The following is a 27,925-nucleotide window of genomic DNA, read 5'->3' on the forward strand; positions in this document are numbered from 1 at the left end:
CCAGTGTCCTGTGATTTGTAATCCTCGTACTTGGCAAAACAAAAAAACGAATACCCGGACCACACGGACTGAAAGGGGTCCCATATTTACACATGGGACCCCTTTCCCTGAATGCAGAGACCCCCCCGTGACTGCTGTCACTGAAAGGTCCCTTCAGCCAATCAGGAAGCGCCACTTCGTGGCACTCTCCTGATTGGCTGTATGTGCGTCTGAGCTGGCAGACAGCGCATCGCACAGCTCCCTCCATTAGTTTCAATGGTGGGAACTTTGCGGTCAGCGGTGGGGTTACCCGCGGTCAGCCGCTGACCGCGGGTGACCTCACCTCTGACCGCAAAGTTCCCACCATTGAAAGTAATGGAGGGGGCTGTGCAATGCGCGTCTGAGCTCAGACGCGCAGAGCCAATCAGGTGAGTGCCACAAAGTAGCGCTTCCTGATTGGCTGAAGGGACCTTTCTGTGACAGCAGTCACGGGGGGGTCTCTGCATTCGTGGAAAGGGGTCCCATGTGTAAACATGGGACCCCTTTCAGTCCGTGTGGTCTGGGTATTCGTTTTTTTGTTTTGCCAAGTACGAGGATTACAAATCACAGGACACTGGATTGAGGTGAGTATAATTTTATTCACAGGTACCCCGGATCGTCGGCGACATTGCAGACGTGGTAGTCGGCGGGTCAACATAGGTAAGTATGTATGTGTCGGCATGTATGAAATAAACTTTTACTTTCACGGTGTGTGTCTCCTGTTTTTATTTGGGTATTTTTTTTCAGTAGAACTACAGGTACCAGCGGGCCCATTTTTTCACCCGCATGCTGGTACTTGTGGTTCTCCAAGTACCAGCTTGCGGGGGAGGCTTGCTGGGACTTGTAGTTCTTCTGGAAAAACAATATTCTTTCATTTTACTCAAGGCTATCAGCCCCCCATCCGCAGCCCTTGGATGGGGGGGACAGCCTCGGGCTTCACCCCTGGCCCTTGGGTGGCTGGGGAGACGACCCCTTGATTGAAGGGGTCCCCACTCCTCCAGGGTACCCTGGCCAGGGGTGACTAGTTGGATATTTAATGCCACGGCCACAGGGCGCTGTATAAAAGTGACTCCCCGGCTGTGGCATTATCTGTCCAGCTAGTGGAGCCCGATGCTGGTGTAAAAAATACGGGGGACCCCTATGCTTTTTGTCCCCCGTATTTTTTGCACCAGCACCAGGCGCAGAGCCCGGAGCTGGTTTTAAAAATACGGGGGATCCCATGTCAGTTTTACCCCGGATTTTTAGAACCAGGACCGGCTCGAAGAGCCGAGGCTGGTTATGCTTAGGAGGGGGGACCCCACGCAATTTTTTTTCAGTTTTTTTTTTACAGTTTTTTCCCGTTTTTTTTTTACATTTTTACAAATCTAATCAAAATCCGTCAAACCGGCCGTTTTTCGACAGCGGGACTGTCGAATCCGTTTTTTATTGAATATGTTGAATTCCAGCACCCACCTGCCGGAATTCGACGGTCGAATTGTGTCGAATTAAAAAACGGGCGAAAAATTGCTGCGATTCGCCGGCAATTGCATATACCCCTTAGTGCTGTAATAAATAGAAAAACTGATACTCTGGCAACTGTAACAGTTATTGTCATTGTAACTCTAGATGGTTACAATGTGTCCCAAAACAGAATACTTTCTGTATGGTAGATAGATAGTTGTAAGTAACAGAGGAGCTCCTCTCTCTCTATAATATACAGAGGCAGCAGTGATAATCCAGTAATGGTGGTATAAATCCTGGCAAACGGCCATTGGAGAAAGTGGCAAGTATGGTGGATTTAACGCTCCCGTGGGCTGGCGTCACCGAGCGTCCTCAGGTGAAGTCCACTAAAATGCCCACTCATGTGCTGGCAGGGGAGAGGGGCGTGCGCACATCCACTGGAGCAAGCTGCAGGTTGCAATGGGAAACGTCCTCTGTGCTTGTAGGACATGCCGCTCTCGTGCTGGAGGGAGAGCCGGCAAGTAACAGCTGTGAGCAGTGCGGGGACTGGACGGTGAGCTCAGTGTAAATGAAGGAGGAGTCCTAGCGCGTTTCGTCATGGATCACGTGACTTTCTCAAAGGTATCATGTGACTTACTCAGTTCATATTGGTTCGGGCATCGTGGATTCCTACATGGACAAGGGCTACAAGGAGTGTACAGATGTGTCCTCTTTCATCTTTGCATGTGATGTGTAAATCCTGGCACAGTGTAGCATAGCTTGAGCCCGCTACATACTGTGGATAAAGAATGTGTGCGGCTGCATGCAGAGGGGGAGTGATGCTCCTGCTTCCCTAAACAGGGAGGAAGAGCTGGCAGGACGTAGTGGACATCCATATTAGTAGTTTCTCTAACGTCCTAAGTGGATGCTGGGGACTCCGTAAGGACCATGGGGAATAGCGGCTCCGCAGGAGACTGGGCACAAAGTAAAAAGCTTTAGGACTACCTGGTGTGCACTGGCTCCTCCCCCTATGACCCTCCTCCAAGCCTCAGTTAAGATTTTGTGCCCGAACGAGAAGGGTGCAATCTAGGTGGCTCTCCTGAGCTGCTTAGAGAAAAAGTTTAAAGTAGGTTTTTTACTTTCAGTGAGACCTGCTGGCAATAGGCTCACTGCATCGAGGGACTAAGGGGAGAAGAAGCGTACTCACCTGCGTGCAGAGTGGATTGGGCTTCTTAGGCTACTGGACATTAGCTCCAGAGGGACGATCACAGGCCCAGCCATGGACGGGTCCCGGAGCCGCGCCGCCGTCCCCCTTACAGAGCCAGAAGACTGAAGAGTCCGGAAAATCGTCGACAGAAGACGTCCTGTCTTCATTAAGGTAGCGCACAGCACCGCAGCTGTGCGCCATTGCTCTCAGCACACTTCACACTCCGGTCACTGAGGGTGCAGGGCGCTGGGGGGGGCGCCCTGAGACGCAATAGAAATACCTTTTTTTGGCTAAAAATACATCACATATAGCTCCTGGGCTATATGGATGTATTTAACCCCTGCCTAAATTACAATAAAAAAGCGGGAGAAAGGCCGCCGATAAGGGGGCGGAGCCTATCTCCTCAGCACACTGGCGCCATTTTTTCCTCACAGCTCCGTTGGAGGAAGGCTCCCTGACTCTCCCCTGCAGTCCTGCACTACAGAAACAGGGTAAAACAAGAGAGGGGGGGGCATAAAATTGGCATATAAAGATATACAGCAGCTATATTAGGGAAAAACACTTATATAAGGTTATCCCTATATATATATATAGCGCTCTGGTGTGTGCTGGCAAACTCAGGCTCAGTCCTTTCGTCCCCATAAGGGCAAGCGGGCAAAAGGCCACTCATATCTGCCCTGGGGCAGAGGAAGGGGAAAAAGACTGCAGCAGACAGCCTCTTCCCACGAACAGAAGCCCTCCCCCGCTTCTGCCAAGTCCTCAGCATGACGCTGGGGCCTTACAAGCGGACTCAGGCACGGTGGGGGCCCGTCTCAAGATTTTCAGCGCGCAGTGGGCTCACTCGCAAGTGGACCCCTGGATCCTGCAGGTAGTATCGCAGGGGTACAAATTGGAATTCGAGATGTCTCCCCCTCGCCGGTTCCTGAAGTCTGCTTTACCAACGTCTCCCCCCGACAGGGAGGCGATATTGGAAGCCATTCACAAGCTGTATTCCCAGCAGGTGATGATCAAGGTACCCCTCCTACAACAGGGAAAGGGGTATTATTCCACGCTGTTTGTGGTACCGAAGCCGGACGGCTCGGTGAGACCCATTTTAAATCTGAAATCCTTGAACACTTACATAAGAAGGTTCAAGTTCAAGATGGAGTCACTCAGAGCAGTGATAGCGAACCTGGAAGAAGGGGATTATATGGTGTCTCTGGACATCAAGGATGCTTACCTCCATGTCCCAATTTGCCCTTCTCACCAAGGGTACCTCAGGTTTGTGGTACAGAACTGTCATTATCAGTTTCAGACGCTGCCGTTTGGATTGTCCACGGCACCCCGGGTCTTTACCAAGGTAATGGCCGAAATGATGATTCTTCTTCGAAGAAAAGGCGTCTTAATTATCCCTTACTTGGACGATCTCCTGATAAGGGCAAGGTCCAGAGAACAGTTAGAGGTCGGAGTAGCACTATCTCAAATAGTACTACGACAGCACGGTTGGATTCTAAATATTCCAAAATCGCAGCTGATTCCGACGACACGTCTGCTGTTCCTAGGGATGATTCTGGACACAGTACAGAAAAAGGTGTTTCTCCCGGAGGGGAAAGCCAGGGAGTTATCCGACCTAGTCAGGAACCTCCTAAGACCAGGCCAGGTGTCAGTGCATCAATGCACAAAGGTCCTGGGATTCCATTCGGCAGATTCCACGCAAGAACTTTTCAGTGGGATCTGCTGGACAAATGGTCCGGATCGCATCTTCAAATGCATCAGCGGATAACCCTGTCTCCAAGGACAAGGGTGTCTCTCCTGTGGTGGTTACAGAGTGCTCATCTCCTAGAGGGCCGCAGATTCGGCATTCAGGATTGGGTCCTGGTGACCACGGATGCCAGCCTGAGAGGCTGGGGAGCAGTCACACAGGGAAGAAATTTCCAGGGCTTGTGGTCAAGCATGGAAACGTCACTTCACATAAATATCCTGGAACTAAGGGCCATTTACAATGCCCTAAGTCAGGCAAGGCCTCTGCTTCAGGGTCAGTCGGTGTTGATCCAGTCGGACAACATCACGGCAGTCGCCCACGTAAACAGACAGGGCGGTACAAGAAGCAGGAGGGCAATGACGGAAGTTGCAAGGATTCTTCGCTGGGCGGAAAATCATGTGATAGCACTGTCAGCAGTGTTCATTCTGGGAGTGGACAACTGGGAAGCAGACTTCCTCAGCAGACACGATCTCCACCCCGGGGGAGTGGTGACTTCACCCAGAAGTCTTCCACATGATTGTGAACCGTTGGGAAAAACCAAAGGTGGACATGATAGCGTCCCGCCTCAACAAAAAACTGGACAGATATTGCGCCAGGTCAAGGGACCCTCAGGCAATAGCTGTGGACGCTCTGGTAACACCGTGGGTGTACCGATCAGTGTATGTGTTCCCTCCTCTACCTCTCATACCCAAGGTATTGAGAATCATAAGAAGGAGAGGAGTAAAGACTATACTCGTGGCTCCGGATTGGCCAAGAAGGACTTGGTACCCGGAACTTCAAGAGATGCTCACGGAAGACCCGTGGCCTCTACCTCTAAGAAAGGACCTGCTCCAGCAGGGACCATGTCTGTTTCAAGACTTACCGCGGCTGCGTTTGACGGCATGGCGGTTGAACGCCGGATCCTGAAGGAAAAAGGCATTCCGGATGAAGTCATCCCTACCCTGATCAAAGCCAGGAAGGATGTAACTGTGCAACATTATCACCGTATTGGCGTAAATATGTTGCGTGGTGTGAGGCCAGGAAGGCCCCTACAGAGGAATTTCAACTGGGTCGTTTCCTGCATTTCCTGCAAACAGGACTGTCTATGGGCCTAAAATTAGGGTCCATTAAGGTTCAAATTTCGGCCCTGTCAATATTCTTCCAAAAAGAACTAGCTTCAGTTCCTGAAGTTCAGACGTTTGTCAAGGGGGTACTGCATATACAGCCTCCTTTTGTGCCTCCAGTGGCACCTTGGGATCTCAATGTAGTTTTGGGATTCCTAAAATCACATTGGTTTGAACCACTCACCACTGTGGACTTAAAATATCTCACATGGAAAGTGGTAATGATGTTAGCCCTGGCTTCAGCCAGGCGTGTATCAGAATTGGCGGCTTTATCCTATAAAAGCCCTTACCTAATTTTTCATACGGATAGGGCAGAATTGAGGACTCGGCCTCAATTTCTTCCTAAGGTGGTTTCAGCATTTCACTTAAACCAGCCTATTGTGGTGCCTGCGGCTACTAGGGACTTGGAGGATTCCAAGTTGCTAGACGTAGTCAGGGCCCTGAAAATATATGTTTCCAGGACGGCTGGAGTCAGAAAATCTGACTCGCTGTTTATCCTGTATGCACCCAACAAGCTGGGTGCTCCTGCTTCTAAGCAGACTATTGCTCGTTGGATTTGTAGTACAATTCAGCTTGCACATTCTGTGGCAGGCCTGCCACAGCCAAAATCTGTAAAAGCCCATTCCACACGGAAAGTGGGCTCATCTTGGGCGGCTGCCCGAGGGGTCTCGGCTTTACAACTTTGCCGAGCAGCTACTTGGTCAGGGGCAAACACGTTTGCTAAATTCTACAAATTTGATACCCTGGCTGAGGAGGACCTGGAGTTCTCTCATTCGGTGCTGCAGAGTCATCCGCACTCTCCCGCCCGTTTGGGAGCTTTGGTATAATCCCCATGGTCCTTACGGAGTCCCCAGCATCCACTTAGGACGTTAGAGAAAATAAGAATTTACTTACCGATAATTCTATTTCTCATAGTCCGTAGTGGATGCTGGGCGCCCATCCCAAGTGCGGATTGTCTGCAATACTTGTACATAGTTATTGTTACAAAAATCGGGTTATTATTGTTGTGAGCCATCTTTTCAGAGGCTCCTTTTGTTATCATGCTGTTAACTGGGTTCAGATCACAAGTTATACGGTGTGATTGGTGTGGCTGGTTTGAATCTTACCCGGGATTCAAAATCCTTCCTTATTGTGTACGCTCGTCCGGGCACAGTATCCTAACTGAGGCTTGGAGGAGGGTCATAGGGGGAGGAGCCAGTGCACACCAGGTAGTCCTAAAGCTTTTTACTTTGTGCCCAGTCTCCTGCGGAGCCGCTATTCCCCATGGTCCTTACGGAGTCCCCAGCATCCACTACGGACTATGAGAAATAGAATTATCGGTAAGTAAATTCTTATTTTTACAAGGTGCCGTTTACGGGAGCGTGCATACACATGCTCCTGAAAACACTAGCAGGAGAAAGGGAAGCTGCGGCTGCAGAAGGCTGCGCTGCGTATGTATCGCGTCAATGTCGCATTATACAGCCGCATGCAGCAAAGATCTATAGGTACACATCTGTAGTCAGATATGTTTGAACAGTGCCATTTCTTGCGGCAGGCCAGCCGTGCTGTCGCACGGGGAACCCGCTGCCGCACTTTGAGATGCTCCGGATGCTCCCCCTCCGCCCTGTCATTAGTATTCCGCTCGTGGGGGTGGAGTTTCAAGAAATGACGCAATTGCGTCCCAGAGCGGAGTACTAATGACAGGGAGAAGGGGGAGCAAGGGAGCTGCACCCTGAGGGCTGCCTGGCGGGAACGGCGGGCTAGCGGGCTGCTTTGCCCCTTTTTATGGGCGCTGTACACACCCCTGACAACAAGCAATACACACCCCTGTCAACTAGCACACACTCTTGGCATTACACACCCCTGGCACTACACACCCCTTGCAACTAGCACACACTTCTGGCATTACACACCCCTGGCAACTAGCATTACACACCCCTGAGCCCTGACAAGGGTGGTCATTCCGAGTTGTTCGCTTGTTGCCGATTATCGCTATGCTGCGATTTGTTGCTAAATGCGCATGGTACGCAGAGCGCATGTGCTAAGTTATTTAACACAAAACTTAGTAGATTTGCTGGTGTTCGTGCAACGCTTTTCAGTCGTATTGCTGATCGGTGAATGATTGACAGGAAAGGGGTGTTTCTGGGTGGTAACTGAGCGTTTTCCGGGAGTGTGCTAAAAAATGCAGGCGTGCCAGGGAAAAACGTAGGAGTGGCTGGAGAAACGGGGGAGTGGCTGGCCGAACGCAGGGCGTGTTTGTGACGTCAAACCAGGAACTAAACGGACTGAGCTGATCGCAATCTAGGAGTAGGTCTGGAGCTACTCAGAAACTGCAAAGAATTATTTAGTAGCAGTTCTGCTAATCTTTCCTTCGCTATTCTGCTAAGCTAAGATACACTCCCAGAGGGCAGCGGCCTAGCGTATGCAATGCTGCTAAAAGCAGCTAGCGAGCGAACAACTCGGAATGAGGGCCAATGAGCATTACCACTGGAAACGAGCATTACACACCCCTGGCAACAATCATGACACCCGTCCTGGAGCATTAAACCCCTGGCAACAAGCATGGATCCCAGAGCATGAAACACCTGGCAACGAGCATGACACCCACTGCGTGAAACCCTTGGCAATGAACAGGTAATTTAAAAGTAATTAGGAACTTTACTGTAGGGTATAATGTATCACAGGCATTGTGGTGTGTGACATAATATGGTGTAGGGGGCATAATATGGGGCATTACTGTGTGGGGATTAATATGAAGTATAAGGGTGTAAGGTAGTCTTTTCAGGCAAGACCTCGCCCATTTTAGTGAGACTACACCCATTTTAGCGAGGTCAAGCCCTCACCGGGGGTGTGTGCAAATTTTAATTTCTAATATACATTGGGGGTGCATTTCTTAATGTCCATTGGGGGGGGGGGGGGATGGGGCGCATTTTTAAATTGGCTAGAAACAGCCCTGACAATCCCTTATGTTTAACAAAACACATAACACATTGCACATAATTAAACACACAAATTAATGATTGGCAAAACAATTTTTCTTTCTTCTTGTGTGAAGCAAATATTTACCATTTGTAGGTAGTACTTTTCTTCAACTTCTTTATACTGGTGACAAAATAGTTTGGGGTATTTAGCAATTACGTGGGTATTCCATAGAACACATGAAAATGATTCACTGGGTGTGATACTGAACTCACTTCTGCTATTGTTCAGTAACGGAGTCATTGAGAAACCCTTATGTTGAAGCATTTAGGAAATACACTAGAAGTAACTTTACTATTATCAGATTATTGTGTAAAAATTATTTGTGAAGTTATATGATGGTAAAATTGAGATACAAACAACATATAAATGTGTTCATATACAAAGCTTTTGTTATAAATAGGGTCAAGTACCAGAACATTTACACTTGCACAATAAATAAAGATCCAGCTAAATGTAGTGGTGGATTTTCCACTATGCATGTGAGGTATGTGCCTAGAGGTGCAACTTACTGGGGGCAGCACAGCAGTCTGCCTCCCGCCCTCTGCCCGCCGCATTTGAGTAGCTGGTCGTTTTTTTATTTAGCACCAGGGCGGGGGGGGGGGGGGGGCGGAGGGGGAGGGGGTTCATGGGTAGAAAGTTACAGTGTGGAAGGTTGGGGTTGCCATCTACCAAATTGCTGTCTGCCTGTCCGGAACTTGATGTAACAGACAGCATGATGGAGCGGAAGTCAGGACTGCTATCAACACATCGTATGACCTGGAAAGAGAGGGAGGGTGATGTCTAAGCAGGGGGCGGAGCTACATGGGATTGTATCAGAGAGAAAGCTGGAGTTCGGAGTTCCTACATATCTTCGGCCATCCATAGAGTGACAGAAATACTCTACTGCTTGCAACTTGCAATGTAAGCAGGAGTGGAGGGAAACGTGTGTGTGTGTGTGTGTGTGTGTGTGTGTGTGTGTGTGTGTGTGTGTGTGTGTGTCATGGGGAGAGCAGTGTGAGCAGTAGGGGAGCAGTGTGCAAGGTGGAGCAGTGAATCTGATGGGCCAGTGAGCTGCGATGGGGGCAGTGTGAGCAGTAGGGGGGCAGTGAGGGGTGGGGCAGCAGTGTGAGCAGTAGGGGGAGAGTGAGGGGTGGGGGAGCAGTAGGGAAGCAGTGATGGGTGGGGGAGCAGTTTTATCAGTGAATGGCAGTGCGGGGAGGGGGAGCAGTGTGAGCAGTAGGATGGCAGTGTGCAAGGTAGAGCAGTGAGGTGTGATGGGAGCAGTGTGAGAAGTAGGGGGGCAGTGAGGGGTAGGGTAGCAGTGTGAACAGTACGAGGAGAGTGAGGGGTGGGGGAGCAGTAGGGAAGTAGTAAGGGGTGGGGGAGCAGTGTTAGCAGTGAATGGCATTGCGGGAAGGGGGTGGTCTTCAGTTTGTCGGCTGTCGGGATCCCGGCGCACAGTATACCGGCACCGGAATCCGACAGCCAGCATACCGACACTTTTTCTCCCTCTTGGGGGTCCACGACCCCCCTGGAGGGAGAAAAATAGCGTGGCGTGCCTAGCGCGCCACCGTGCCTGCAGCGTGGCGAGCACAGCGGGCCCGCAAGGGGCTCATTTGCACTCGCCACGCTGTCGGTATGCCGGCGCCGGTATGCTGGTCGCCGGGAGCCCGGCCGCTGGCATACCATACTACACCCCGGGAAGGGGGAGTAGTATGAGCAGTAGGGGGCAGTGAGGGTTGGGGAGCAGCGTTAGCAGTAGAGGGGCAGTGAGGGGTGGGAGAGCAGTGTGAGTAGTAAGGATGCAGTGAGGGAAGGGAGAGCAGTGTGAGCAGTAGGGGGAAGTGAGGGGTTGTGGAGCAATGTAAGCAATAGGGAAGCAGTGAGGGGTGGGGCTGAGAGCAGTGTTAGCAGTAAATGACATTGCGGGGAGGGGGAGCAGTGTGAGCAGTAGGGGAGCAGTGAGGGGTATGGAGCAGTGTGAGCAGTAGGGGGCAGTGAGGGGTGGGGGAGCAGTGTCAGCCATAAGGAGATAGTGAGGGAAGGGGAGCCGTGTGAGCAGAAGGGGGCAGTGAAGGGTTCAGGAGCAGCAGGGGGCCGGGAGGGGCAGGGGAACAGTGCGAGCAGTAAGAAGTAGAGATGAGCGGGTTCGGTTCTCAGAGAACCGAACACTACCGGACTTTGCCTTCCGAGTTCGGTTCCGAGCCATGCTCGGGTTTTCCCGCCTGACTCGGAAACCCGAACACGGCAAAACGTCATCATGCTGCTGTTGGATTCTCGCGGGATTTGGATTCCATATAAGGGAGCCGCGCGTCGCGGTTATTTTCACTCCAGTCTCGGAGAGTGTATTGAGAGGACGTGTCCTCAGTGTTCAGTGTCTGTGTGGGGGCGAGAAAGTGGGGTGGCGCGTCTTGTGCTGTGTTGTGCTGTCCAGTATAGCCAGCGTATTGTACTGCATCAGTCCAGCCAGACACAGTGTTGGTGTCCTCTGCTGCCACATATCCAGTGTAGCTGTATAAAGTGGTGCTGTCCAGTCCAGTGTAGTCAGTGTATTGTGCTGCATCAGTCCAGCCAGTCACAGTGCTGGTGTCCTCTGCTGCCATAAATACAGTGTAGCTGTATAAAGTGGTGTTGTGTTGTGCTGCATCAGACCAGTGGTAGTGTCCTGTCCATCAGTCATTCCAGTGACGATATACGCTGCTGCTGTATGTCCACTGCTACAATATTATTATAAGAATAATAACAACAACAACAACAACCACAAGTCCCTTACAATGTTGTTGTGTTGTGCAACATCAGACCAGTGGTAGTGTCCTGTCCATCAGTCATTCCAGTGTCAATATACGCTGCTGCTATATGTCCACTGCTACAATATTATAATAATTATAACAACAACCACAAGTCCCTTACAGTGTTGTTGTGTTGTGCTGCATCAGACCAGTGGTAGTGTCCTGTCCATCAGTCATTCCGGTGACGATATACGCTGCTGCTATATGTCCACTGCTACAGTATTATAATAATAATAATAATAACAACAACCACAAGACCCTTACAGTGTGGTTGTTGTGTTGTGCTGCATCAGACCAGTGGTAGTGTCCTGTCCATCAGTTATTCCAGTGACGAGGCAGTCAGTGGTATACGCTGCTGCTATATGTCCAGTGCTACAGTATTATAACAATTCTAACAACCACAAATCTCTTACAGTGTTGTTGTGTTGTGTTGTATAAGACCAGTGGTAGTGTCCTGTCCATCAGTCATTCCAGTCATTCCTGTGCCGCATATTGTCTTATATAACTCCCAAAAAGTAATGGAGAAATTTGGAGGATAAAATAGGGAAAGATCAAGAACCACTCACTCCTAGTGCTGAAGCTGCTGCCACTAGCCATGACATAGACGATGAGCTGCCATCAACGTCGTCTGCCAAGGCCGATGCCCAATGTGATAGTAGATAGTAGAGGGCATGTAAAATCCAAAAAGCAAAAAGTTCAGTAAATAGACCCAAAAAAAGAAATTTAAATCGTCTGAGGAGAAACGTAAACTTGCCAATATGCCATTTACGACACGGAGTGGCAGAGACCTGCTGAGGCCCTGGCCTATGTTCATGGCTAGTGGTACAGCTTCACATGACGATGGAAGCCCTCATCCGCCCGCTAGAAAAATTAAAAGAGTTAAGCTGGAAAGAGCACAGAAAAGAACTGTGCATTCTGAGATGGTATCACAAATCCCCAAGGAGAGTCCAAGTGTGTCGGCAGTTGCGATGCCTGACCTTCCCAACACTGGACGGGAAGAGGTGGCTCCTTCCACCATTTGCACGCCCCCTGTAAGTGCTGGAAGGAGCACCCACAGTCCAGTTCCTGATAGTCAAATTGAAGATGTCACTGTTGAAGTACACCAGACATGAGGATATGGGTGTTGCTGGCGGTGCGGAGGAAGTTGACGATGAGGATTCTGATGGTGATGTGGTTTAAGTCAGGCACCGGGGGAGATTCCTGTTCTCCATGGGATGAAGAAGCCCATTGTGATGCCTCGGCAAACTACCAAAAAAGCCACCTCTTCGGTGTGGAATTATTTCTCCACAAATGCGGACAACAGGTGTCAAGCCATCTGTTGCCTCTGTCAATCTGTAATAAGTAGGGGTAAGGATGTTAACCAGCTAGGAACATCCTTCCTTATAAGTCACCTGCTGCGCATTAATCAGACGTCAGTGTCAAGTTGTGAAACTTTGGGTAAGAGCGTAAGCAGTCCACTGACACCCAATCCCTTCTTCCTCCTGTACCCAAGCTCCTGCAAGCCACACCACCAACTCCCTCAATGTCAACTTCCTCCTCAGTCAGGAATATCAGTAGTCCTGCAGGCCATGTCACTGTCAAGACTGAGTAGTCCTCTCCTAACCGGGATTCCTCCGTAGGATCCTTGAGCGGTACGCATACTGTTGCTGCCACTGCTGTTTTTGCTGCTGGGAGTGGATCGTCATCCCAGAGGGGAAGTCTGAAGACCACTTGTACTACTTCCAGTAAGCAATTGACTGTCCAACAGTCCTTTGTGAGGAAGATGAAATATGACAGCAGTCATTCTTTTGCAAAGCGGATAACTGAGGCCTTGACAGCTATGTTGATGTTAGGCGTGCGTCCGGTATCCGTCATTAGTTCAGTGGGACTTAGAGAATTGTTTGAGGTACTGTGTCCCCGGTATCAAATCCCATCTAGGTTCCACTTCTCTAGGCAGGCGATACCGAGAATGTACACAGACGTCAGAAAAAGAGTCACCAGTGTCCTACAAAATGCGGTTGTATCCAGTGTCCACTTAACCAAGGACATGTGGACAAGTGGAACAGGGCAGACTAAGGACTCTATGACTGTAACAGCCCACTGGGTAGATGTATGGCAGCTACAACAGCAGCGACACCAGTAGCAGCATCTCACAAACGCCAACTCGTTCCTAGGCAGGCTACGCTATGTATCACCGCTTTCAGTAAGAGGCACACAGCTGACAACCTCTTACGGAAACTGAGGAATATCATTTCAGAATGGCTTACCCCAATTGGACTCTCCTGGGGATTTGTGATATCGGAAAACGCCACCAATATTGTGCGTGCGTTACATGTGGGCAAACTCCAGCACGTCCCATGTTTTGCACATACAATTCATTTGAGGGTGCAGAATTTTTTTTAAAATGACATGGACATGCTGGAGATGCTGTCGGTGTCCCGAAAAAAAGGGTGGGCCATATTCGGCATTCAGCCACCGCGTGCCGAAGACTGGAGCGCCAGAAATACACTCCTGAACTTGCCCCGCCATCAACTGAAGCAAGAGGTGGTAACGAGGTGGAATTCAACACTCTATATGCTTCAGAGGATGGAGGAGCAGCAAAAGGCCATTCAAGCCTATACATCTACTCATCAGGCTATTGCAGAAGCAGCTGGAGAAATTGAAGGAGGAGCTAAGACGGAGCGATTCCGCAAAGTATGTGGGACTTGTGGATGGAGCCCTTCATTAGCTTTGCCAGGATTCAAGGGTGGTCAATCTGTTGAAATCAGAGCACTACATTTTGGCCACCGTGATCGATCCTAGGTTTAAAGCCTACGTTGTATCTCTCTTTTTGGCAGACACAAATCTGCAGAGGTGCAAAGACCTGCTGGTGAGTAAATTGTCAACTCAAGTGGAACGTGACCCGTCAGCAGCTCGTCCTTCAATTTCTCCCACCACTGGGGCTGCAAGGAAAAGGATAAGATTTCATAGCCCACCCGCTGGTGAAAGTTGACATCTGGTCCAGCCTGAAGGACCTGCCAACGATTACTGACATATCTACTGTCACTGCATTTGATTCTGCCACCATTGAAAGAATGGTGAACGATTATATGAGTGACAGCATCCAACTAGGCATGTCAGACAGTCCGTACATATACTGGCCGGAAAAAGAGTCAATTTGGATGCCCTTGCACAAACTGGCTTTATCTTACCTAAGTTGCTCCCCCTCCAGTGTGTACTCCGAAAGAGTATTTAGTGCAGCCGGTAACCTTGTCAGCGATCGTCGTAGGAGGTTACTTCCACTAAATGTGGAGAAGATGATGTTCATCAAAATGAATTATAAATTCCTACAGGAAGACCTTTACCAGCACTTGCCTCCAGAAAGTACACAGGGACCTGAGATGGTCGATTCCAGTGGGGACGAATTAATACTCTGTGAGGAGGACGATGTACACACTGAAAGGGGTGAAGAATCGAAGGATGAGGATGAGGTGGACATCTTACCTCTGTAGAGCCAGTTTGAGCAAGGAGAGATTGATTGCTTCTTTTTTGGTGGGGGCCCAAACCAACCAGTCATTTCAGCCACAGTCATGTGGCAGACCCTGTCGCTGAAATGATTGGTTTGTTAAAGTGTGCATGTCCTGTTTATACAACATAAGGGTTGGTGGGAGGGCCCAAGGACAATTCCATCTTGCACCTCTTTTTCTTCTTTGCATCATGTGCTGTTTGGGGACTAGTTTTTTTAAGTGCCATCCTGTCTGACACTGCAGTGCCACTCCTAGATGGGCCAGGTGTTTGTGCCGCACACTTTTGTCACTTAGCTTAGTCATACAGCCTTTTCGGTGCAACCTTTTGGCCTAAAAACAATATTGTGAGGTGTGAGGTGTTCAGAATAGACTGGAAATGAGTGGAAATGAATGTTATTGAGGTTAATAATATCGTAGGATAAAAATTACCCCCAAATTCTGTGATTTTAGCTGTTTTTATGTTTTTTTCAAAAATCATCCATATCCAAAACCAAAACCAAAACACAAAAGGGTGGTTTTGGCAAAACCAAACCAAAACACGAAAGTGGAATTAGAACCAAAACGCAAAACACGAAAAGTGCCAGCCGCACATCTCCGAAGGCAGTGATTGAAAGTGGGGTAGCAAGGGGTTGGGGAGCAGTACTGGGCAGTGAGGGGCGGGTGAGCAGCAGGGGTCAGTGATGGGTGGGGGAGCAGTGTGAACAGTAAGGGGGCAGTGAGTGTAGGGGAGCAATGTGAGCAGTAGTGGGGCAGTAAAAGAGCAGTGTAAGTAGTAGGGGTAGTGAGGGGTGGGGGAACAGTGAAGTGTTATGTGGAAAGTGAGGTGTGATAGGGAAGTGAGCTGATGGGGATCAATAAGGTGTGAGGCGAGAAGGGTGACCTGTGGGGGGAAGGCTTTGAAGTGTGAGGAGAGCAGTAAGAGATGTGGTAGGGGGGAGGGCAGTGAGATATGGAGGGAACTGGCAATGAAGGTGGTGACATTAAGATACATATATTTTTGGGGTGGGATGTGGCAGACAATGTTGTACCTAGGGGCGGCGTGACCCCCAAATCTGCCTCTGGCTAAATGCATGGATAAATGGTTATCTTTATTTTTGTAACTGGATGATTAACCAAACTGTCAAGGCAAAGTTCAACACTGTGGCTAAACTTTAAATTAATTTCTTCCCCAGTAGCCAAGTTTCTTTTCGAATCAAAAATTACAGTAATAACTTCCATATACATATAATGGAAGGCAGTGCCGTAACTAGGCATTTTAGCGCTGTGTGCAAGAAACGGCATTGGCGCCCCCCCCCATGCAAGATAGAGGCAGTGTGCGCCGTATGTGCGTAAAAAATATATAGGGGCGTGGCTTCACGGGGAAGGGGCATGGCCACAAAATAATACCAATTCATACTACGATGCACAGTAGTCTCCATTATTCAAATTACGCTGCACAGTTGCGCCACTACAACAGGTAGAGCCCCTTTTACACTTTACAGCAGACAGTCCCCCTTTTTACACATAACGGCAGTCAGCGTCCCCCTTTTTACACATTGCGGCAGACAGCGTCCCTTTTTACACATTACGGCAGACAGCGCCTCCTTTTTACACATTACGGCAGACAGCGTGCCCTTTTAACACATTACGGCAGACAGCGTCCCCCTTTTTACTCATTACGACAGACAGCGTCCCCCTTTTTACACATTACGGCAGACAGCATCCCGCTTTTTACACATTACGGCAGACAGCGTCCCCCTTTTTACACATTACGGCAGCCAGTCCCCCTTTTTACACATTACGGCAGACAGCGTCCCCTTTTTACACATTACGTCAGACAGCGCCTCCTGTTTACACATTACGGCAGACAGCATCCCGTTTTTTACACATTATGGTAGACAGCGTCCCCCTTTTCACACATTACGGCAGACAGCATCCCCCTTTTTACACATTACGGCAGACAGTGTCCCGTTTTTATACATTACGGCAGACAGCGTCACCTTTTTACGTACCCCTTTTCACAACATTACGGCAGACAGCGCCCCCTTTTTACACATTATGGCAGACAGCATCCCCCTTTTTAAACATTATGACAGACAGCGTCCCCCTTTTTACACATTACGGCAGACAGCATCCCGCTTTTTACACATTACGGCAGACAGCGTCCCCCTTTTTACACATTACGGCAGCCAGTCCCCCTTTTTACACATTACGGCAGACAGCGTCCCCTTTTTACACATTACGGCAGACAGCGCCTCCTTTTTACACATTACGGCAGACAGCATCCCGTTTTTACACATTATGGTAGACAGCGTCCCCCTTTTCACACATTACGGCAGACAGCATCCCCCTTTTTACACATTACGGCAGACAGTGTCCCGTTTTTACACATTATGGTAGACAGCGTCCCCCTTTTTACACATTACGGCAGACAGCGTCACCTTTTTACGTCCCCCTTTTCACACATTACGGCAGACAGCGCCCCTTTTTACACATTATGGCAGACAGCGTCCCCCTTTTTACACATTACAGCAGACAGCGTCCCCCTTTTTACACATTACGGCAGACAGTGTCCCCCTTTTTACACATTACGGCAGACAGCATGCCCTTTTTACACATTACGGCAGACAGCATCCCCCTTTTGACACATTACGGTAGACAGCATCCCCCTTTTTACACATTACGGCAGACAGAATAGATAGAGAGATAGAGAGAGAAAGAGAGAGAGAGACAGACAGATAGATACTTACCGTCTCTCCCCACTGGCAGTCAGGCTCCTCGGTGCTGGCAGATCCCGGGTTGGAGGAAAGGAGGAGGAGGGAGGAGGATTGGATCCGCAGCAGCGCTATGTAATTGGTAGAGGCGCCGCTGCAGCTGTCCCACTGCTTCTGCATTGGCTGCCCGCCGCCGCTGTGAATGCTGGGATGTGCAAAGCGTGTCCCAGCATTCACAGCAGCGCCGGGCAGCCAATGCGGAAGGAAAGGGACTGCTGCAGCGGCGCCACTACCAATTACATAGCGCTGCTGCGGCTCCAGTGCCCCTCCCTCCTCATCTCCTGCCTCCGGCGCTGCTGCTCTCCACCCCTGCCTCCGGCTTCTCCAGCGCAGCGCAACTAGCACAGCAGAGGCGGCTTGTAATGAGTCAATCTGACTCATTACAAGTCACTGGCCGTTGCACCCTCAGGGTGACTGCGCTGTGTGCCATGCACACCTGGCACAGGAGCACAAAAGAAGATAAATATTAAGTCTCAGGTGTATTTACTAAGCAGTAGCTTACTGATTTTTGCCAGTTCTAGACTATATACTGTACATACTGTACATACATAAACATATAATTATATACGTATTTTATATATATATACATAGATGTGTGTGTGTGTGTGTGTGTGTGTGTGTGTATATATATATATATACATACACATTATGTATGCACACATTCACATACTGTACAACTAGAAGTAATGATGCACTGCTACACTGCTACAGTACCTTGAGCCATAGATTGATTTGCTTCTCCTTTCTGAGTGATGATGATATAGTGATGCTGTAGAGGCAGACACAAATGTGGTGGTTAGTACTGTGTTCTGGCACTTTTATACAGAATTTATCAATCTACTGAAATTATGGGAGTGGCTGGAGTTCCAGTAACTGATTTGCTTATCTTGAAAAAACAGTAAAGTTCAATGAATTAATATTAATTATTAACAAGTAACTGTCCAGTAATCTTATATTTGGTTTTAGGTTTAGAATAGATAGTTTCAGCAAACCTGTTAAAGATATCTATAAAGTGAATTTTAATTTTTTTTTAATTTTATTTGAAAGAGAATTCATATAAACCAAAACAAAAGTGAGAATAATTAAACCTGATGCTGCTGTGCTTTCTTTGTCCCATATGTTATATGTGAATTACACCTTTAGAAGTCTGATCAAAAATAAACAGTCCATTTGAGTGCAAACCTGTACCATATTATCAGGGCCGGTTCTAGACCTTGTGGCGCCCAGGGTGAAAGTTTCCTGTGGAGCCCCCCAGGTAAAATACAGTTGGTGCACGCCGAGGGCGCGTGCCCCAAACAGGGGCGTGGCTTCTTCATAGGGAAGGGGCATGGCTTCTTCATAGGGAAGGGACATGCCCACAGTTATCCCCCTGTACTTGTGCGCCCAGTAGTTGCACCCCTAGTTAATTTTCCCCCAGTAGCTGTACCCCCTGTAGCAGTGTCCCCTTTAGTAGTGCCCCCTGTAGTTGTGCCCTTTGTAGCTGTGCCCCCAGTAGCAGTGCCCCATGTATGTGCCCCTGTAGTAGTGTCCCCAGTAGCTGTGCCCCTAGTTGATTTGCCCCCTGTAGCAGTGCCCCCTGTAGTAGTGTCCCCAGTATGTGCCCCCTGTAGCTGTGCCCCCAGTTAATATTCCCCCTGTAGCAGTACCCCCTTTAGTAGTGCCCCCTGTAGTTGTGCTCCTAGTAGTTGTGCCGCCTGTAGCAGTGCCCCCTGTAGCTGTGCCCCTTGTAGCTGTGCCCCCGGTTGATTTGCCCCCAGTAGCTGTTCCCCCTGTAGCAGTGCCCCCAGTATGTGCCACCTGTAGATTTGCCCCCAGTAGCTGTGCCCCTTGTAGCTGTGCCCCATGTATGTGCTCCCTGTAGTAGTGCCCCCAGTAGCAATGCCCCCTGTAGTCGTGCCCCTTGTAGTAGCACTGCTTTGAAACCCTAAAAAAAAACAATACTTACTAGCCTCGCTCCTGCTTCCGGACCGCTGCTGCCGCTGCTGTTGCTGTCTCCGGGCGCTGGCTCCTCTCTATGGGAGAGACGCCATGACGTCTCTTCCATAGCAGCGTCGCACTGACACTAGGGGGTAAATTTTCTGAGATGAGAGTTCTATTTAAGATGGGGTGTTGCCCATAGCAGCCAACCAGATTCTAATTCTCATTTATCTAGCACCTTCTAGAAGATAATACCTGGAATCTGATTGGTTGCTATGGGCAACATCCCATCTTAAATAGAACTCCCATCTTAATAAATTTACCCCTAGGGATCAATTTTGACCTCTAGCATCAGTCAGCGACACACACACGGCACCCGCTGCAGCCGGGGAGCGGGAAGGGAGGGAGGGTGGATTAGTAGCGGCTCTTGCCACCATGGCGGTGGTGCCCTCGAGGTAGCGGCGCCCCAGGCGAAAAGCCTGCTTTCCCGTGGAAAGAGCCGCTACTGCATATTATCAAATGTTTCATTATGTCTTTTGTATGTACATGTTCTACTTTTATATATTTATACTTTAATAAAAGCTAAGGTTTACATTTAATATTATTTTTCAATAGACTAGTGCCCCAGCCAAGAGAGTACTACTTTCCTCTTTTCTTGTGTTTTGCATATTTTCTCATGGGAGCACCTCCATGGAATAATTTTACCCACAAGAGAGGGATTGTCTCATCATTGTAGTAACCTTATCTACCCATACCCCACTTTGATTTATTGTACCAGTGCTCGGTTTTACGTATTTCGCCCCTCTCCATATAATCCAAAAATATACAAGGTTATACTACTTTTACAAAGATGGTTCTGTTAGTTACAGTATATCTCCCTTTATTCGGAAGGCTAATCCTACTTTAGCAGATCTACCAATCTCACTGGGACGTGAGTACTCACTATCACTAGAGATGTGCGGCAGGCACTTTTCGTGTTTTGTGTTTTGGTTCTGGTTCTAATTTCACTTTCGTGTTTTGGTTTTGGCTTGGTTTTGCCAAAACCACCCTTTCGTGTTTTGGTTTTGGATCTGGAAGATTTTTGGAAAAATAAATAAAAACAGCTAAAATCACAGAATTTGGGGGTAATTTTGCTCCTACGGTATTAATAACCTCAATAACAATCATTTGCACTCATTTCCAGTCTATTCTGAACACATCACACCTCACAATATTGTATTTAGACCTAAAAGTTACACCGAGGTAGCTGTATGACTAAGCTAAGCGACACAAGTGTGCGGCACAAACACCTGGCCCATCTAGGAGTGGTACTGCAGTGGCAGACAGGATGGCAGATTAAAAAACTAGTCCCCAAACAGCACATGATGCAAAGAAGAAAAAGAGGTGAAATGAGGTAGCTGGATGGCCATGCTAAGCGACACAAGTGTGCGGCACAAACACCTGGCCTATCTAGGAGTGGCACTGCAGTTACAGACAGGATGGCACTTAAAAAAACTAGTCCCCAAATAGCACATGATGCAAAGAAGAAAAAGAGGTGCAAGATGGAATTGTCCTTGGGCCCTCCCACCCACCCTTATGTTGTATAAACAGGACATGCACACTTTAACAAACCAATCTTTTCAGCGACAGGGTCTGCCACACGACTGTGGCTGAAATGACTGGTTGGTTTGGGCCCCCACCAAAAAAGAAGCAATCAATCTCTCCTTGCACAAGCTGGCTCTACAGAGGCAAGATGTTGACCTCATCCTCCGATTCCTCACCCCTTTCACTGTGTACATCTTCCTCCTCACAGAGTATTAATTCATCTCCACTGGAATCCACCATCACAGGTTCCTGTGTACTTTCCGAAAGCAAATGCTGGTAAAGGTCTTCCCGTAGGAATTTATAATTCATTTTGATGAACATCATCTTCTCCACCTTTAGTGGAAGTAACCTCCTACGCCGATCGCTGACAAGGTTACCGGCTGCACTAAACACTCTTTCGGAGTACACACTGGGGGGGGGGGGGGGGGGGCAACTTAGGTAAAATAAAGTCAGTTTGTGCAAGGGCCTCCAAATTGCCTCTTTTTCCTGCCAGTATTCATACGGACTATCTGACATGCCTACTTGGATGCTGTCACTCATATAATCCTCCACCATTCTTTCAATGGTGACAGAATCATATGCAGTGAGAGTAGACATGTCAGTAATCGTTGGCAGGTCCTTCAGTCCGGACCAGATGTCAGCTTTCGCTCCTGACTGCCCTGCATCACCGCCAGCGGGTGGGCTAGGAAATCTTATCCTTTTTCTTGCAGCCCCAGTGGTGGGAGAAATTGAAGGACAAGCTGTTGACAGGTCACGTTCTGCTTGAGTGGACAATTTACTAACCAGCAGGTCTTTGCACCTCTGCACACTTGTGTCTGCTGGAAAGAGAGATACAACATAGGCTTTAAACCTAGGATCGAGCACGGTGGCCAAAATGTAGTGCTCTGATTTCAACAGATTGACCACCCTTGAATCCTGGCAAAGTGAATGAAGGGCTCCATCCACAAGTCCCACATACTTTGCGAAATTGCTCCGTCTTAGCTCCTCCATTTTCTCCAGCTGCTTCTGCAAAAGCCTGATGAGGGGAATGACCTGACTCAAGCTGGCAGTGTCTGAACTGACTTCACTTGTGGCAAGTTCGAAGGGTTGGAGAACCTTGCACAAGACGGAAATAATTTTCCACTATACTTGAGTCAGGTGCATTACCCCTACTTTGCCTATATTGTAGGTGGATGTATAGGCTTGAATGGCCTTTTGCTGCTCCTCCATCCTCTGAAGCATATTGAGTGTTGAATTCCACCTCATTACCACCTCTTGTTTTAGTTGATGGCGGGGCAGGTTCAGGAACCGACAGCATCTCCCGCACAACCCTGTGATTTTTCTAAAAATTCTGCACCACCAAATTAATTGTATGTGCAAAACATGGGAAATGCTGGAATTTGCCCAGATGTAATACACGCACAATATTGGTGGCGTTGTCTGATATCACAAATCCCCAGGAGAGTCCAATTGGGGTAAGCCATTCTGCGGTGATGTTCCTCAGTTTCCGTAAGAGGTTGTCAACTGTGTGCCTCTTAAGGAAAGCGGTGATACATAGCGTAGCCTGCCTAGGAACGAGTTGGCGTTTGTGAGATGCTGCTACTGGTGTCGCTGCTGTTGTAGCTGCCATACATCTACCCAGTGGGCTGTTACAGTCATAGAGTCCTTAGTCTGCCCTGTTCCACTTGTCCACATGTCCTTGGTTAAGTGGACACTGGATACAACCGCATTTTGTAGGACACTGGTGACTCTTTTTCTGACGTCTGTGTACATTCTCGGTATCGCCTGCCTAGAGAAGTGGAACCTAGATGGGATTTGATACCGGGGACACAGTACCTTAAACAATTCTCTAAGTCCCACTGAACTAATGGTGGATACCGGACGCACGTCTAACACCAACATAGCTGTCAAGGCCTCAGTTATCCACTTTGCAAAAGGTTGACTGCTGTCATATTTCATCTTCCTCACAAAGGACTGTTGGACAGTCAGTTGCTTACTGGGAGTAGTACAATTGGTCTTCCCACTTCCCCTCTGGGATGACGATCCACTCCAAGCAGCAACAACAGCAGCGGCAGCAACAGCAGGTGTACCATTCAAGGATCCTACGGGGCAATCCCGGTTAGGAGAGGACTCCTCAGTCTTGACAGCAACATGGCCTGCAGGACTACTGACGTTCCTTACTGAGGAGGAAGTTGACATTGAGAGTGTTGGTGGTGTGGCTTGCAGGAGCTTGGGTACAGGAGGAAGAAGGGATTTAGGCGTCAGTGGACTGCTTACACTCTTACCCAAAGTTTCACAACTTGACACTGACTTCTGATGAATGCGCAGCAGGTGACGTATAAGGAAGGATGTTCCTAGGTGGTTAACATCCTTACCCCTACTTATTACAGATTGACAGAGGCAACAGATGGCTTGACATCTGTTGACCGGATTTGTGGAGAAATAATTCTACACCGAAGAGGTGTCTTTTAGGTAGTTAGCCCAGGCATCACAATGGGCTTCTTCATCCCAAGGACAACGGGTGTCTCCCTCGGTGCCTGACTTAAACAAACCACATCACCATCAGAATCTTCATCGTCAACTTCCTCCTCAGCGCCAGCAACACCCATATCCTCATCCTGGTGTACTTCAACAGTGACATTCAATTTGAATATCAGGAACTGGACTGTGGGTGCTCCTTCCAGCACTTACAGGGGGCGTGCAAATGGTGGAAGGAGCCACCTCTTCCCTTCCAGTGTTGGGAAGGTTTGGTATCGCAGTTGCCAACACACTTGGACTCTCCTTGGGGATTTGTGATACCATCTCAGAACGCACAGTTCCTTTCTTTGCACTTTCCAGTTTAGCTCTTTGAATTTTTATAGCTGGAGGATGAGGGCTTCCATTGTCATGTGAAGCTGAACCACTAGCAATGAACACAGGCCAGGGCCTAAGCCGTTCCTTGCCACTCCATGTCGTAAATGGCATATTGGTAAGTTTACGTTTCTCCTCAGACAATTTAAATTTCTATTTTTTGTGTCTTTTTACTGAACTTTGGCTTTTTGGATTTTACATGCCCTCTACTATCACATTGGGCATCGGCCTTGGCAGACGACGTTGATGGCATTTCATTGTCTATGTCATGGCTAGTAGCAGCAGCTTCAGCACTAGGAGGAAGTGGTTCTTCTTGTTCTTTCCCTATTTTATCCTCAAAATTTTTGTTCTCCATTATTTTTTGGGAGTTATATGAGACAATATGCGGCACAGGGATGACTGGAATGACTGATGGACAGGACACTACCACTGGTCTTATGAAGCACAACACAACAACACTGTAAGGGACTTGTGGTTATTGTTATAATTATTATACGGCAGCAGTGGACATATAGCAGCAGCGTATATCGTCACTGGAATGACTGATGAGACAGGACACTACCACTGGTCTGATGCAGCACAACACAACAACACTGTAAGGGACTTGTGGTTGTTGTTGTTATTATTATTATACGGCAGCAGTGGACATATAGCAGCAGCGTCGCTGACTACCTCTTACAGAAACTGAGGGACATCATTGCACAATGGCTTACCCCAATTAGACTCTCCTGGGGATTTTTGATATCAGACAACGTCACCAATATTGTGCCTGCATTACATCTGGGCAAATTCCAGCACGTCCCATATTTTGCACATACAATTAATTTGGTGGTGCAGAATTTTTTGAAAAAATTACAGGGGTGTGCAGAAGATGCTGTCGGTGGCCCGAAAAATTGTGGGCCACTTTCGGCATTCAGTCACCGCGTGCTGTAGACTGGAGTGCCATCAAATACCTGTGGCAGAACCTGTCCTGCCATCACCTGAAGCAAGAGATGGTAACAAGGTGGAATTCAACACTCTAAATGTTTCAGAGGATGGAGGAGCAGCAAAAGGCCATTCAAGCCTATACATCTGCCTACGATATAGGCAAAGGAGGGGAAATGCACCTGACTCAAGCGCAGTGGAGAATGATTTCCGTCTTGTGCAAGGTCCTCCAACCCTTCGAACGTTCCACACGTGAAGTCAGTTCAGACACTGCCAGCTTGAGTCAGGTCATTCCCCATGCAGAAGCAGCTGGATAAATTGAAGGAGGAGCTAAGACGGAGCGATTCCACAAAGTATGTGAGACTTGTGGATGGAGCCCTTCATTCACTTTGCCAGGATTCAAGGGTGGTCAATCTGTTGAAATCAGAGCCCTACATTTTGATCACCGTGCTCGATCCTAGGTTTAAAGCCTACGTTGTATCTCTCTTTCCAGCAGAAACAAGTGTGCAGAGGTTCAAAGACCTCCTGGTGAGCAAATTGTCAACTTGTGTCGCTTAGCTTAGTCATACAGCCACCTCGGTGCAACCTTTTGGCCTAAAAACAATATTGTGAGGTGTGAGGTATTCCGAATAGACTGGAAATGAGTGGAAATTAATGTTATTGAGATTAATAATACCGTAGGAACAAAACTACCCCAAAATTTGGTGATTTTAGCTGTTTTTATGTTTTTTTCAAAAATCATCAGATCCAAAACCAGAACACGAAAGGGTGGTTTTGGCAAAACCAATTCAAAACCAAAACACGAGCGGGGAATTAGAACCACATCACAAAACACGAAAAGTGCCTGCCGCTCATCTCTAAGATAGATATATATATATATATATATTTTTTTTTTTTTTTTTTTTTATGTGTGTGTATATACATATATGTATACATGTATGTATGTATATATATATATATATATATATATATATATATATATTAATCCAATGGTGGAAAATAAACGGCACTCACGAGGCGTCAAATAAGTACTACAGCTGGTATATTAATTCAACGTTTTGGAGTGTCTGCTCTTTTGTCAAGGAAGACCAGGTTACAAACAATAACAAAAACTCATTACACGTACCCCACTGAAATACCCAGTTACATCACTCTGCACCGTCCTCTGCTTCCCAGTCATCACGGAGTCCGGAACTGTGTCATGTGACATACTTCCGGGTGAAAGCCGTAGCAACGATCTGCGATTTACACCAGGAAGTGTGTCACATGATGCAGTTCCGGACTCCGTGATGGCTGGGGAGCATAGGGGAGCAATTTGATGTGGTATTTCAGGGGGTACGTGTAACGTGTTTTTTGTTCTTGTTTGTAACCTGGTGTTTCCTGACAAAAGAGCAGACTCTCCGAAATGTTGAATTAATATCCCAGCCCTCTGATTGGTGAATAGTCTGTGTTAGCCACCAGTCAGACTGACTGGAACCATCTATTCCAATGTACCATTTACAGTTTTTGACACTGCCTCTGTTTCATAACAGCTAGCAGAGAAGAGCTACTGATACCCCTTTCAGACATGCGACCCGGGAATTTCCCTGATCAGTCCCGGGTTTTTCATCCCTGAAAAATCCTGGGTTTTTTCTGGAAACCCCCTTTCACTCTTAACCTGAGACATGGCAAATTCCCGGGCCGACCCCTTTCAGACATAAGCCTGGTATATACCCTGGCAGCCAGGGCAGACCAGGCTACTCTCATGTCACTGCAGCATTGACTGCAGCAGCCAGGGCACGCCCCCTCCAGGCAGCCCCACCCCTTCCAGCATACACACGCCAGAGGCATGTAGGTGTGACCTGGGAGTAAATTCCCGGGTCGCACCATTCAGAACTGAGCCGGGTTGCCTTCCCGGGAAAAACCATGGTCAATTGAAGGGTCGGCAACCCGGAAACGCGTTGCCGGGTTGGGGCCATTCAATGTCCTTTCATACTAACAAATATTTCCCGGGTTATTGCACATAAACGCGCATCAACCCGGGAATTTGCTCAGGGGAAGGGGTCCTGAAAGAATATCCCAGGTCGAGCGTCGCGGCATTTCATCCCAGGTCTCGGCCTGGGTTGAAGCCGGAATCGACCCGGGATGCATGCAGTGTGAACGGGTAAGCTGGGTCAAGGCGACCCGGCACCCGGAAGAGGTGTTTGGAGATGATTATCTCCAAGCACCACCTCCTGTAGCATCAGCGGTGATGTCACCAACACGGGGTCTCAAGCCGAGTCGCACCTGGGAAGCACCCGTGTACACATTCCCAGGTGCGACCCGGCTATTGTCAATCTCAAAGGGGTACAAGACATGCGAAAATCCTGGGTTGATGCGTGTTCATGTGCAAAATCCCAGGAATTTGGAGGATGTCTGAAAGGGGTATGAGTAGCCTCTGTTCTGTTGTGTTGTCGTGTAACCATATGCACTGGCTAGTTCTTCTCAAAATCCAGGAGATAATAGATCTTGAGCCTGGTAAATAAAGAGACAACCAGGATGTTGAAACAGGGTTTCAGACTAGAGATGAGCGCCGGAAATTTTTCGGGTTTTGTGTTTTGGTTTTGGGTTCGGTTCCGCGGCCGTGTTTTGGGTTCGACCGCGTTTTGGCAAAACCTCACCGAATTTTTTTTGTCGGATTCGGGTGTGTTTTGGATTCGGGTGTTTTTTTCAAAAAACACTAAAAAACAGCTTAAATCATAGAATTTGGGGGTCATTTTGATCCCAAAGTATTATTAACCTCAAAAACCATAATTTACACTCATTTTCAGTCTATTCTGAATACCTCACACCTCACAATATTATTTTTAGTCCTAAAATTTGCACCTAGGTCGCTGGATGACTAAGCTAAGCGACCCTAGTGGCCGACACAAACACCGGGCCCATCTAGGAGTGTCACTGCAGTGTCACGCAGGATGTCCCTTCCAAAAAACCCTCCCCAAACAGCACATGACGCAAAGAAAAAAAGAGGCGCAATGAGGTAGCTGTGTGAGTAAGATAAGCGACCCTAGTGGCCGACACAAACACCGGGCACATCTAGGAGTGTCACTGCAGTGTCACGCAGGATGTCCCTTCCAAAAAACCCTCCCCAAACAGCACATGACGCAAAGAAAAAAAGAGGCGCAATGAGGTAGCTGTGTGAGTAAGATAAGCGACCCTAGTGGCCGACACAAACACCGGGCCCATCTAGGAGTGGCA

The 27,925-nt window shown here is 48.3% G+C and overlaps 1 protein-coding gene across 2 annotated transcripts in view; it reads right to left on the bottom strand.

Annotated features, from left to right (window-relative positions):
* Positions 1–18,252, bottom strand: part of LOC134927912 (protein-glutamine gamma-glutamyltransferase 5-like) — a 352,569-nt gene extending 334,317 nt beyond the window's left edge. For both annotated transcript variants that reach the window (XM_063923027.1, XM_063923026.1), the window contains exon 1: positions 18,170–18,252. In XM_063923027.1, the coding sequence (XP_063779097.1) occupies positions 18,170–18,179 (10 nt within the window). In that variant the 5' untranslated portion in view covers positions 18,180–18,252. The remainder of the gene's footprint in view (positions 1–18,169) is intronic.
* Between the last annotated feature and the right edge of the window lie 9,673 nt (positions 18,253–27,925).

The sequence above is a fragment of the Pseudophryne corroboree genome, chromosome 5, assembly GCF_028390025.1.
Source record: "Pseudophryne corroboree isolate aPseCor3 chromosome 5, aPseCor3.hap2, whole genome shotgun sequence".
In the NCBI taxonomy this organism is placed as follows: Eukaryota; Metazoa; Chordata; class Amphibia; order Anura; family Myobatrachidae; genus Pseudophryne; species Pseudophryne corroboree.